We start from the raw sequence: 14,049 nt of genomic DNA, 5'->3' as shown, positions 1-14,049 counted from the left end.
ACATAATTTCTAATGTAATGAGATAAAATGTACCTGCACGCGGTGTAAGAGCCTCTCAAAATTTAACTGCCCTAAATAGAAGTAGTAGCAGTAATACATTCTCTTCTAAGCATTATCCCATATATTTTTAATAAATTATATTAGTTTTAAGTTGTCAATTACTGAGTACTACAATGTTCTAATATAAGATGAAATACTGAAGAAAACAATAATGACATCTGTCTTCAAGAAGCTTCTCTGATTCCAAAATACATTGCCAAATATGATTCCCAGATATCTCTGGCTTTCTTCTCTATCCCCAGACGTGGAACTGTGGTTTGTTTTCTGGTATGTCACACCTAAATGGCTTTAAAGCAACCTAAATTCAGCATATCTCAAACTGCAGTTTTGTATTCCTCCTTAAATCTACTTTTTTCTCTGATTATTTCTCACTATCTCAAGCTAGAAACCTGTTACCATTCTTGGTTTCTCCCTCCCTTCTCTTTCAGCCCCATAGCTATTAAGAAGCAAAACCATGATGCTCCTATCCTCTAAATTAACTCTTAGGTTCATCTTATTTTTATCTTCTTTGCTATAAGACAGTTACATTAAGAATATTGTTGAAATTTAATAATGTAAGAAATTATTTCACAAAACTAGAAGCAAAACAGAGATAAGTTTGCATATTGACATTATTCTTTTTATAGGCAAAAAGTTTTAGGACCCCAACAATAAGAAGCATCACACCTTTATCTGGAACGCCAGGTCTGTTATATGACATCTGAAATAACTTTTGGTTTCATGGTAAACAATGTGTTTATTTTTCAGTATGTAAAATTAGTATAATACCTGCAATTTTTAAATAGCATTTTTTTTCATTATAAAAATAACTATCTGCCAGGCGCAGTGGCTCATGCCTGCAATCTCAGCATTTGGGGAGGCCAAAATGCAAGAATTCCTTGAGCCCAAGAGTTTGAGACTAGCCTGGGCAACATCATGAGACTCCTGTCTCTAAAAAATAAAAATAAATAAATAAATTAGACAGGCTTGGTGGCATGCACCTTTAGTTCCAGCTACTTAGGAGGCTGAGGCGAGAGGATCACTTGAGCCCAGGAGTGTGAGGCTGCAGTGAGACATGATTGAGCTTACATGACAGAGCAAGACCCTATCTGGAAAAAAAAAAAAAAAAAAAAGCAAGAACTACCAATTTTTGTTTGTTTGTTTTTTGTTTTGTTTTTGTTGGTTTTTTTATTCTTATTATTTATTTATTTATTTTTATTATTACACTTTAAGTTCTAGGGTACATGTGCATAACATGCAGGTTTGTTACATATGTATACTTGTGCCTTGTTGGTGTGCTGCACCCATCAACTCATCAGCACCCATCAACTTGTCCTTTACATCAGGTATAACTCCCAATGCAATCCCTCCCCCCTCCCCACTCCCCATAATAGGCCCCAGTGTGTGATGTTCCCCTTCCCGAGTCCAAGTGATCTCATTGTTCAGTTCTCACCTATGAATAAGAACGTGCAGTGTTTGGTTTTCTGTTCTTGCGATAGTTTGCTGAGAATGATGGTTTCCAGCTGCATCCATGTCCCTACAAAGGACACAAACTCATCCCTTTTTATGGCTGCATAGCATTCCATGGTGTATATGTGCCACATTTTCTTAATCCAGTCTGTCACTGATGGACATTTAGGTTGATTCCAAGTCTTTGCTATTGTGAATAGTGCTGCAATAAACATACGTGTGCATGTGTCTTTATAGCAGCATGATTTATAATCCTTTGGGTATATACCCAGTAATGGGATGGCTGGGTCATATGGTACTTCTAGTTCTAGATCCTTGAGGAATTGCCATACCATTTTCTATAATGGTTGAACTAGTTTACAATCCCACCAACAGTATAAAAGCTTTCCTATTTCTCCACATCCTCTCCAGCACCTGTTGTTTCCTGACTTTTTAATGATTGCCATTCTAACTGGTGTGAGATGGTATCTCATTATGGTTTTGATTTGCATTTCTCTGATGACGAGCATTTTTTCATGTGTCTGTTGGCTGTATGCATGTCTTCTTTTGAGAAATGTCTGTTCATATCCCTTGCCCACTTTTGGATGGGGTTGTTTGTTTTTTTCTTGTAAATTTGTTGGAGTTCTTTGTAGGTTCTGGATATTAGCCCTTTGTCAGATGAGTAGATTGCAAAAATTTTCTCCCATTCTGTAGGTTGCCTGTTCACTCTGATGGTAGTTTCTTTTGCTGTGCAGAAGCTCTTTAGTTTAATGAGATCCCATTTGTCAATTTTGACTTTTGTTGCCATTGCTTTTGGTGTTTTAGACATGAAGTCCTTGCCCATGCTCATGTCCTGAATGGTGTTACCTAGGTTTTCTTCTAGGGTTTTTATGGTATTTGGTCTAACATTTAAGTCTCTAATCCATCTTGAATTAATTTTCATATAAGGAGTAAGAAAAGGATCCAGTTTCAGCTTTCTACTTATGGCTAGCCAATTTTCCCAGCACCATTTATTAAATAGGGAATCTTTTCCCCATTTCTTGTTTTTGTCAGGTTTGTCAAAGATCAGATGGCTGTATATGTGTGGTATTATTTCTGAGGACTCTGTTCTGTTCCATTGGTCTATATCTCTGTTTTGGTACCAGTACCATGCTGTTTTGGTTACTGTAACCTTGTAGTATAGTTTGAAGTCAGGTAGCGTGATGCCTCCAGCTTTGTTCTTTTGACTTAGGATTGTCTTGGCAATGCGGGGTCTTTTTTGGTTCCATATGAACTTTAAAGCAGTTTTTTCCAATTCTGTGAAGAAACTCATTGGTAGCTTGATGGGGATGGCATTGAATCTATAAATTACCTTGGGCAGTATGGCCATTTTCACGATATTGATTCTTCCTATCCATGAGCATGGTATGTTCTTCCATTTGTTTGTGTCCTCTTTTATTTCACTGAGCAGTGGTTTGTAGTTCTCCTTGAAGAGATCCTTTACATCCCTTGTCAGTTGGATTCCTAGGTATTTTATTCTCTTTGAAGCAATTGTGAATGGAAGTTCATTCATGATTTGGCTCTCTGTTTGTCTGTTACTGGTGTATAAGAATGCTTGTGATTTTTGCACATTAATTTTGTATCCTGAGACTTTGCTGAAGTTGCTTATCAGCTTAAGGAGATTTTGGGCTGAGACGGTGGGGTTTTCTAAATATACAATCATATCTTCTGCAAACAGGGACAATTTGACTTCTTCTTTTCCTAACTGAATACCCTTTATTTCTTTCTCTTGCCTGATTGCCCTAGCCAGAACTTCCAACACTATGTTGAATAGGAGTGGTGAGACAGGGCATCCCTGTCTTGTGCCAGTTTTCAAAAGAAATGCTTCCAATTTTTGCCCATTCAGTATGATATTGGTTGTGGGTTTGTCATAAATAGCTCTTATTATTTTGAGATACATTCCATCAATACCAAATTTATTGAGTGTTTTTAGCATGAAGGGCTGTTGAATTTTGTCAAAGGCCTTTTCTGCATCTATTGAGATAATCATGTGGTTTTTGTCTTTGGTTCTGTTTATATGCTGGATTACATTTATTGATTTGCGTATGTTGAACCAGCCTTGCATCCCAGGGATGAAGCCCACTTGATCATGGTGGATAGGTTTTTTGATGTGCTACTGGATTCGGTTTGCCAGTATTTTATTGAGGATTTTTGCATCGATGTTGCAAAATTGGTCTAAAATTCTCTTTTTTTGTGGTGACTCTGCCAGGCTTTGGTATCAGGATGATGTTGGCCTCATAAAATGAGTTAGGGAGGAGTCCCTCTTTTTCTATTAATTGGAATAGTTTCAGAAGGAATGGTATCAGCTCCTCCTTGTACCTCTGGTAGAATTCAGCTGTGTATCCATCTGGTCCTGGACTGGTTTTGGTTGGTAGGCTATTTATTATTGCCTCAATTTCAGAGCCTGCTATTGGTCTATTCAGGCTTCTTCTTCCTGGTTTAGTCTTGGGAGAGTGTAAGTGTCCAGGAAATTATCCATTTCTTCTAGATTTTCTAGTTTATTTGTGTAGAGGTGTTTATAGTATTCTCTGATGATAGTTTGTATTTCTGTGGGGTCGGTGGTGATATCCCCTTTATCATTTTTTGTTGCATCTATTAGATTCTTCTCTCTTTTCTTCTTTATTAGTCCTGCTAGCAATCTATTTTCAACGGCTATGTCTTCATCTACTGTAATGTATTTATCCACGCCCGCTCACCCACCACTTGTACATTCAACTTGTTTCCAGGGTTATAATTACTATATTATTCAAGTTTATAATCCCAACGGCAATAACAGAGAATGTGTAACCTTGACAATTCTAGGTACTATTTTTTGAAGAATTTATATACAGTAGGTTTAATTTTTTTCCAGTTCTTTGATTTATGTAATTAAACTTATTTTTTCCCTATTGACCATTTGTATTCCTTCTTTTATACATTAACTGTTAACTCTTTGGATTAATTTAAAGTTATTCACCATTTTTCTTATTAAGTTACAAGTATTCTTTATATTTTAATGATATTAACCATTTATATGTTATATGTAAGAAATATATTTTGAATTTATCATTTACTTTTAAAATGTATTAATGATTTTTCTGTCATCCAGACAAATTTTGATTTTTATTATCACATCTATGGATCTTAATCTTTATTATTTTTTCTTCATTTTTAAGTGATGGGAGATCCTACTATCCAAACTATATAAATATTACATAAATTTTCACCTATTTTTCAAGAATTGTTATGGTTTTATTTTTTATATTTCATTTTTATTTCATCTAAGATTTCTCTTACTTTTCAGTACAGAGATCCTTTTTATTTTCTCAAATAATCACCCATTGACCCAAGCAGTACTTACAGAATATCATCCTGTCTTCTATGCTATACTTCTCTAATCTATAAATATTTATAGATACTCATTCATGTTTTATTGTGTTTGTAGAACTTTCATAACAATGCTAAACAATAGTGGCAAACATGGGGTATAAGTGTCTGGGTCCTGGTTTTATTGGGAAAATCTCTTATGTTTTCTTATTAAGTGTGTGGATAGATTTTCTTACACAGAACCTTTTTGGGGTTTTTGTTTGTTTTCAGGTACACTAATAACAATCCAAGGCAGAATCTTCACTGACGTCTATGGAAGTAATATTGCACTAAGCTCAAATGGGAAAAATGTTAGGATTTTGAGGTAATCTTGATTTGGAAATACACTCTTATAAATGAGATATAATATTCCAGAAATAATGGGCCAATGATATTAAATCCCATTACAATGTGGTAGAACTAACCAGTGTGTTTTCAGCCATATTATAGAAAGTAAAACAGACTGTTGGAAGATTCATTGACAACAAAGCAATGGTCGATATGTCTTTCTTTATTGGTCTGATGTAATTTCTTATTGTTTTGTGATGGATTTATTAATAGAAGAAACTCACAGACAAGTCCAACAGTAATTGAATTATAGTCATACAAATTTATTACTAGAGGCCTTTATTACTTAATCTAACTGCCTCATTTTGTGTATAAAAACACCTGAGGCCTAGAGGTCACATAGCTTAGTCAGGGTCAGGAGTAGAACACTAGTAGAACACAAGTCTCGTAACACAGTATTTGACACTTTTTCTACTGCTTCATGATATACAGGCAAGTGCTGAAACCAAATATTGTCAATAACTCATTAACAGGCCAAGCTTTGAATCCTGTTTTTTCCATTTGCCAACTGTGAACTAAACAGTAACTTTGGCTAGTTAGCTAATGTCAAAAAAAAAAAAAAAATTGTCCACATTTTGGACTGAAAACTAGCATTGTCACTAGAGTTTCTTCCTGTAGCATAGATGGTATTATTTCCATCCTGCCTTTAAAGACTGAAAGCCCTATTTATTTCCTATAGAAAAAAAGTATAGACTCACAATTATGGCTTTCAAGATTTTATGTTTATCGAATTCATGCATAAAACAGGTAAACGGATAAGTTAAACAATTCAGATAGCAACTCAACAGTTAGAGAATTTTTTGAATGCTATAAAGGTGAGGTATACACACACACACACAAATATATAATTTTGTAAAACAAGCAATTTAAAAGATTTTAATAAGTGAAATAAAGATTTATCTGGCATTGTATAGAACAGAACCTTTAATTAAATCACATTTGTATGCATCTATAATTTCTGAAAATGTTCATACTAATTCCTTATATGTAATAAAAGAACTTCCAAGTAGAGATATTTAACATTTTATATATACTGATTAGTAGAAGTAAAAATTTTGTCTGCTTCTCATAGCTGAGTGTTATGAATGGTTTTTATTCTAATTCTTAGACAGGGTTTTCTAAGTCATCCTTTCCCATAATAAGGCCAGGAAATAGAAAGTTTAACTTTCAAAAAGAGTTTCCTTTTTTCCTCCACTGAAACTGGAATTTATTTCTGCTTAATATAAGGGTTTGGATGGAAATTATTCCATGAAATCACAGAATTGCAGTGAGAGGGGACCTTAGAGGTCAGGCTACCTAATCCTTACACTCTGGAAATCCTGAGCTATTATATGTAAATTCAGATCTTTTTTTCACACATCTATTAATGTGTGGGCAAGAAAGTCTTGGAGCTGAATTTATCTCATTTCTACCATGTTAATTATGATACCAGGGCTCCCGAGGCAATTTATTATGCCTGGATTCTGTTAGTAGGGAGGGAGTTGAGAGCAATAGGCTGTGTTCTGGGCAGGAATTCAGGAGACCTGCTTCTCACAAATCTTGTTCATTCAACTAAATCTCCAAATTCAGACCAGGTAGAAATTATAGAGGACATGCAAATGGAAAGAGGGATTAGTGCTTACTAAGGAGCTTTTGTTCTAAAAAATCAGGTAAAAAGAATTCTAAAAAATATGTATTTAAGACCAAATAGGGTGGTTTTCCTCTAGGTACACATACCCAGACCACTGTGTGGATTACCAACTGTGGTTAAAAACACTGACTGCAGCCAAACTGAGTTTGAATCCCTGCTCTACCCCTCATTGTCTGCGGGCTTGGGCAAGCTGCTTAAGCTTTCTGTTTCAGTTTTTTCATGTGCAAAATTGAAGGATAATAGTAACTAACTCATAAGATGTTTGTAAGGATTAAACGTCGTAGGAACCTATTCCAAGTGTTAGCTGCTAAATTTATTATTTAGGTAGAATGAGGCAGGAGATTAGAAGGAGAATTTAAATCCATGAATATGTGTAATGGGTACAACAATTCAGTTTACCTGCTTATACAATCCTAATGTAATAATCAAATGAATGGACTTATGCATAAAAGTATATTAAAAAATTCAAAATTTTCTGCAAACAAAAGTCCTTATTTTTTATAGTTCAAGTTTGTATCTGGCCTTTTTTTGAGTCTGGGATTTGCTGTCACAAAAGCTGATGGTTTATTCTGGTGTTGCAAAGAATCCAATACCAGTCAGTCACCTGCCAGCCTCCAACAGCATCAGGTACTATCAGCCCCAAAGTAATAGGTCAGACCCGATCACCTGGGGAAATACAGAGGCAGATGCTTTCCCTGCAGCTGAACTCTGGCTGTGCTCAGCTTCTTATTTTCATTCATGTGTCACTGGTGCTGTTACACATCCTCTTTCTCCTGTTAACTTTGTGATGGCTGTGCTGTTTACCTTAATTCCTATAGTATAAAACCTACTACAAAATTCTTTTTATTTGAGATGATTTAACTTCAGATGGATGAGTTTATTATCTGTTTCTATGTTGTCTTTTCTTGTAGTACTTAACACCTCTAACACATTAAATATGTTATGATTATAATGTTTTATTCGTCTTTCCCAGTTAAAATGTCAGTTCCACGAGGGTAACAAAGGGATCTTTGTTTCGTTCACTGATGTGTCCCAGTACCTACAGCAGGGACTGCCACATAATAGAGGTTCAGTAGATGTTTTATTGAGTGAATGAGTGGTGGATAATAATAAGTGATTGAGAAAAAAAATTAAGGGAGTCAGTGAGGTTGATGGGAGGAGCGCATTTTTGAAACAATTTGTTAAACATAACTTGATCTTTTCTAATAAAAATATTTGTACAGAGTTTACATTGGAGGAATGCCCTGTGAACTTCTCATACCACAATCTGATAATTTGTAAGTATTTCAAATTACTTTCTTTATAAAAACAAATAGCAGATATAAGCAAACTGAATTTAAATAGTAATAGCTACCAATACTGCATAGCTAAATGCTTTATAATACAGTATAAATTATAATATCCCAAAACAAATTAGCAATCATTTTTACAGTTAGGTGCTACCTTATATCCTACTCAGTCTCCAAGATAGTATAATATGAACTATTTAGATTTTTATGAGAAAAGATGTTTTGAGCAATATCTTTATCAAGGAATTATTTCATTTGGCAGTATCTCAAACTCTTTTAAAGGAATATTAAAGGGCATAGCCAAAATTATAAAATATTTTTTGTTATATAAAATTTTATTCAAACATCTCCAATGAAGTCTAGGAAATGATTTTATTTTACAGAAATTTTGGTTGTTGCAACAATTTCTGTCCTGATTCATATTCTGAAATTAATGAGTTGTTTTTAAGAGAAATACAATATTCTAAAATTTTAGTGTCAATATAAACTTTGACATTAACGTTTTTTATTAGGTATGGTCTAAAACTGGATCATCCAAATGGAGATATGGGTTCCATGGTTTGTAAGACGACTGGAACTTTTATTGGCAAGTGTTGGTCATCTTTCTTCATAATGCTTACAGATGCCTTATTCTATTTCCCTGTTTTGTATTCTCCTAGATATCCCTCCTCTGCCTTTTGCATCAGTTTTTTTTTTTTTAAGTATTTTCTCTTTTCCTTGGCTTCTTTTCACTTTCATGCCAGCATGTATGAATTAGTCTTTTCTTATGGTTTATATATAAGGTAAACTTCTTCAGGTTTCTTTTTTTCTTCTTTTTCCCTTCAGCATTCCATGTCTAATTTGGCTGTTTTGCCTGTTGCCTTAATTTTGCTCTGTTCTTTTCTTCTTGACCTACGTCCTCCAGACACATAGATTGTGTGTGTGTGTGTGTGTGTGTGTGTGTGTGTGTGTGTTTACAGAGTCTCGCTCTGTTGCCCAGTCTGGGGTGCAGTGCTGCAATCTCAGCTCACTGCAACCTCTGCCTCCCGTCTTCAAGCAATTATTGTGCCTCAACCTCCCTAGTGGCAGGGATTACAGGCACGCAACACCACGCGTGGCTAATTTTTGTATTCTTAGTAGAGATGGTTTCGTCATGTTGGCCAGGCTGGTCTCAAACTCCTGATTTCAGGTGATCCTCCCACCTCAGCCTCCCAAAGTGCTGGGATTACAGGGGTGAGCCAATGCACCTGGCCTTCTTTTAAATCTTGAATGGGCTTCCCTCCCTTCTGTCTCAGGCCCTTTGCAATCTTCCTATCCTAAACATTTCAGATAAAATGTCATGTTCTCAAAAAGGCCTAGGTCATCACCTGTCTTACATTCTCAAAGCCCATTCTACCTTTTTTTTTTTAACAGCCTTATCACAATTTTTAGTTCTCTGTGTCATTGCTCTTGGCTAACTGTTCCCTCCACTAGACATTGTGTTCTGTTAGAAGAAGGACAAGCTGTGTGCTCACCCTACATCTGCTCTCTCAGCCTCTAGTACAGTGTCTGAACAATTAAATAGCTGTTAAATAAATAAAAGAAATTTCAGGGCAATATGGTTACATATCTGTTCTTTTATTATTCTTCATTCATGATCATATTTTGCTAGGTGTTTCTAGTTATAACTTCAAGACACCTCATTGTGTATATTTTTATATAGTGGCTGCTTTAAGACAGTTCAATTTTTATTTCTTTGATGATGAATAGAAAATTGGATAAGTACAATTTTGATTTTGTACTTTTTGTCTGCTTTTAAATCAGCTTTGTAATATAGAGTTATTGTTCTTCTGTGATTGGGAATTTGATGGTGTATTTTCATTAATTCCAGGTCATCACAATGTCAGTTTCATCTTAGATAACGATTATGGAAGGTAGGCTATTTTGTAAATAATAATTTTTATAATTTATTCAACTGGGTAAATAAGATAAAATGTATATTTACTTTGTGCCATAGATGCAGAGGTTTAAAAACTTAACTACTTTATTTCCCCAAATTAATAGTTAAAGAGTCTGTGATTTCTTTTCTCTCATAATTTAGGCTTCATACATAACCTTTCTGTTGTAGGGAAATCTAGCATTAACTAAAATAACATAAAAATCTTCACTTGTGTTATAGAAAAGTATTATTTTATGTACTGCAGCTTTTCTGATTTAACTGTAACTTTTTAAATAACTAAAGCAATTAAATTCAAATTTAAACTAATGGGAGAATAAATAAAACCTCATGGTTAATATTACCTGATAAAGATTTTCTTTGAAGTTATCAAGACATAAGGAGTTATGAAAGATGGTAGTTATATCTTTCAATTGTGCATCTTAACAGCAATATTAGTAACTCATATTTATGACTTTTAATAAAACTAGAACTCATTTCCAGATGTTCTACATTCTAATTTCAGTAAGAAAGATCATCATACTTTTATAGAAATATCAGAGTATGCAAATCTCAATGCATGTTGAAACCCCATATTATAGATAATAATAGTGAACATTTAGCAGCAGGCATGGTGTTAAGCACTTTACATACATTATCGAGTTTAATCCTCCTAAAGAAGCTCCCAAGGATAAATTAAGTGTTATCATCCACCCTATGTTATCCACTGGGAAAATGAGACTTAGAAACATTAAATAATTTGCCTAGGGATATTCAGCTAGTAGGAAGCAGCATTAGTGTGCAAACTCATGCCATCTAACTCTAGGACCTGAGCGTTTTATTCCAGTGCTTTGCCATGACTGATGGAGTGATTCAGCAACCAGTACTATATTTCATCACTACTTACGATACTGATCCAGGATGCCATACCATAGCAGGATTTCCCTACTCTTGGGAGCATTTGCAAATGTGTGGAGAATCCCCTGACTGTCACAGTAACTGGGTATGTTAATGGCCTTTAGTGGGCAGTATCATGATGTGCCAAACCCAAATCAATTGTTCTGCCCAAAATGTCACAGTGTTTCCTATTGAGAAAGTGAGTTGACAGAAATCCAAATAAATTGCATTAACACTCAATCCTAATATAGCTATAGTAGATCAATAATAGGAAAGATCTGTTAATTTATTTTTTGTCTCTGAACAATGATCAGAGGTCTGAAAAAATGGCAATATTACAATCAAAGTAGATATTATTCCTGGCAGCACTCAAAGACTACAAGTGAAGGATGAGATTTTGTCCCTTCATGTATGGAACTGCAATTGGTTAGTGAACTCAAGTGCACTAGCATTGTATTTAGAGACCATCTACTTCTAGACATCTAGAGGCAATAGGTGTCATTATAACAAAATGATGCCTGACTGGACACTTTATTATAGACCAATATAGGCTAGACCAAAACTAAGAGTAAATCAGAGTGGAAGATATATAAACAATGCTATAATACAACTTTGTGATTTACATGGGACACATGACAGGGTCCCATAACTTAACAATTATTCTCTTCAGGGATGACCTACTTATATACGACTTGATAAGACAGGGCAACAGGATTTTGTTGAACATATTAGAAAACCATATTAGGGACAATAATTATTGAGTTTTAAATGATTTTTTGAACTATACATGATTTTTAAAAATGCTCTTAGTAGCAACCTTCCCAAGGTGAAAGAAAAATGAATTCTTAGTTCTGAGTCTGTATGAAAAGCATTAATTGCCAAATCCATCATATGTCTCTCAGAGAAATAATTATCCAAAAATAGAAGATTTGAGTGATCAACGTTGAATGTGATTGATAAGTACTCATAAATCAATATGCTGCGTTAACATGCCCAGAAACTTTCAATTTAGAAATGCCAGCAAATTCACATATAATAGAAGCAAAAATACTGCATTAAATTGTTGATTCTATGGACTCAATTTATAATTCCACCCCCTACCCAATTTTAAAGCCAATGCCTGTTCCTTTGTACAAATGCCTTAGAATTGAGGAAATTTGTGTTTCTGTATAAAATATTCTTATGAATTTAAGATAACTGTTAGAAATATGACATTTATGATTTTAAAGCCTAGTTTTAAGATTACATGGTATTTTTTGAATGTTAAATCATTCATTAACTTATAAAGCTGATATTTCACAAATTTCATGAGCATTGTTGAATATCAAATGAACCAATTAAAGGCCTTTCTGTGGCATCTATTCTGTATTTCTTTTAATAGCCAACCTTCTCTTCTCTATTACCCCAAGTTCAAACAACAGCTGTTCCAAACTGATAAGGTTCAGACGACGCTGCCTTAATTGAGAAATGCCTAGTCATTATCAATGAATTAGTGAAAACAACCTCAGTGTCATCCAAAATAAATTACATTCAAATTTTATTTCAGGAGGCAATTTCCCCACTAACTTAAGAAGCAGAGTTAATTTTTGAGATGCAGGATCTGACCAGATGCAATATCGTTGGAGCTAGCAAGGTTTCAGATCTTTGGGAAATCAGCCAAAAGGCTTCTGACATAAAAATATGAAATCTAGCATGAACTTCTTAAGTAGCTAATCTAGCATAAAATATTTCCAGAGACTCTTTAGTCTTGCAAATAAACATGGTAATGCCTGGGTTAGATTTGTAGGAGTGTTAATTATTGGTCTCAATGACAAGATTTACATTATTTTTTTAGATTCTAATTCAGTATAACTATGATGAATAAGATATGAGTCTTAATATTTGAATTTCTTAACTTTTCTAATGGAGAATGTCTTGAACATAATTAAAGTAACAGCATTTAATTTCCAGAATTATTTTCCTTCTTAATTCTTTAGGTTTATAGAAGTATAAGTGCGTATCTATGAATAATAGGCACTGTGTTTATTAAGGACAGTTTTAACCCGGTCAATTATTGCTAATTTGCTGTCATCCACTTGCAGTGTCACACAGATTAGTGGGCGGAGGAGAAGTACTGTGTAATACACAGGTGAGGAGGAGCCACAGCTCTGGACTCAAACTACCTGGGTCCAGTTCTGTGTCTGCCACTTACTTACTGTGTGATCTTAAGTTAATTCTCTGAAATTCACCTACCTCATGTGGTTGATGTAAAGATCAAACGGCATAATCAATTGAAAGGTCCTAGCGTGATCCCTCATCTTAGAACAAAAAAGAGGTTCTAAAAGAAGACAGACTGGCATGGTCAGCAGAAGATCCCAGCCTTTATAAAGGGTAATCCTCCTGTATGCTTTTTTATGTCAATATAATTTCTTAAAATAAACTTTAGGGCCAGGCGCAGGGTCTCACACCTGTAATCCCAGCACTTTGGGAGGCCAAGGAGGACGGATCACGGGGTCAAGGGATAGAGACCATCCTGGCCAACATGGTGAAACCCCAACTCTACTAAAAATAAAAGAAAATTAGCTGGGCGTGGTGGCATGCACATGTAGACCCAGCTACTTGGGAGGCTGAGGCAGGAGAATCCCTTGAATCCGGGAGGCAGAGGTTGCAATGAGCCGGGATTGCACCACTGCACTCCATCCTGGCAACAGAGCGAGACTCCATCAAAAAAAAAACAAAAAAGAAAGAAAGAAAAAGAAATCAACTTTATTGAGATACAGATTGCAATTCAGTACCAAATGTATATATGTATGTCACCAACAACCAAATCAGAATAAAGAAAATTCTTATCCTCTTGCAAAAGTTTCATCCTGCTCTTTTGCAGATTATCACATAATTACTATCACCGAAGTTAAACAAAAAAGTTCCTAAATTAAAGATCATTTAAAGCAGAAAATTTAACCTTTTTTTAACAGGAGTTTTCCACAGAAAATGGCATATTTTGTTTCTTCTCTCAATAAAATTTCAATGTTTCAAACATATGCAGGTATGTGACTTTTCTTTCACTCTGTTGTAGGGGGGAAGACAGTGTATAATTGATTTAACTAAACCAAAGGCAATGAGTGTAAGGTGTATTATAT

The 14,049-nt window shown here is 34.7% G+C and overlaps 2 protein-coding genes across 6 annotated transcripts in view; both read left to right on the top strand.

Annotated features, from left to right (window-relative positions):
* Positions 1 to 14,049, top strand: part of EBAG9 (estrogen receptor binding site associated antigen 9) — a 1,013,262-nt gene that overhangs the window by 826,607 nt on the left and 172,606 nt on the right. The window lies entirely within an intron of this gene.
* The window catches only part of PKHD1L1 (PKHD1 like 1), a 167,281-nt gene that overhangs the window by 14,635 nt on the left and 138,597 nt on the right, over positions 1 to 14,049 (top strand). For 3 of the 5 annotated variants that reach the window (XM_050801376.1, XM_050801375.1, XM_050801374.1), the window contains exons 5-10: positions 687 to 744; positions 5,104 to 5,197; positions 8,074 to 8,127; positions 8,652 to 8,725; positions 9,989 to 10,031; positions 13,885 to 13,955. In XM_050801376.1, the coding sequence (XP_050657333.1) occupies positions 687 to 744; positions 5,104 to 5,197; positions 8,074 to 8,127; positions 8,652 to 8,725; positions 9,989 to 10,031; positions 13,885 to 13,955 (394 nt within the window). Of the gene's footprint in view, positions 1 to 686; positions 745 to 5,103; positions 5,198 to 8,073; positions 8,128 to 8,651; positions 8,726 to 9,988; positions 10,032 to 13,011; positions 13,059 to 13,884; positions 13,956 to 14,049 lie in introns of those variants that run through there. The other 2 variants (XM_050801377.1, XM_050801378.1) reach the window with 2 other exon arrangements.

Source organism: Macaca thibetana, chromosome 8, assembly GCF_024542745.1.
Source record: "Macaca thibetana thibetana isolate TM-01 chromosome 8, ASM2454274v1, whole genome shotgun sequence".
NCBI classification, from domain to species: domain Eukaryota; kingdom Metazoa; phylum Chordata; class Mammalia; order Primates; family Cercopithecidae; genus Macaca; species Macaca thibetana.
This window is presented reverse-complemented; position numbering and strand designations above follow the sequence as displayed.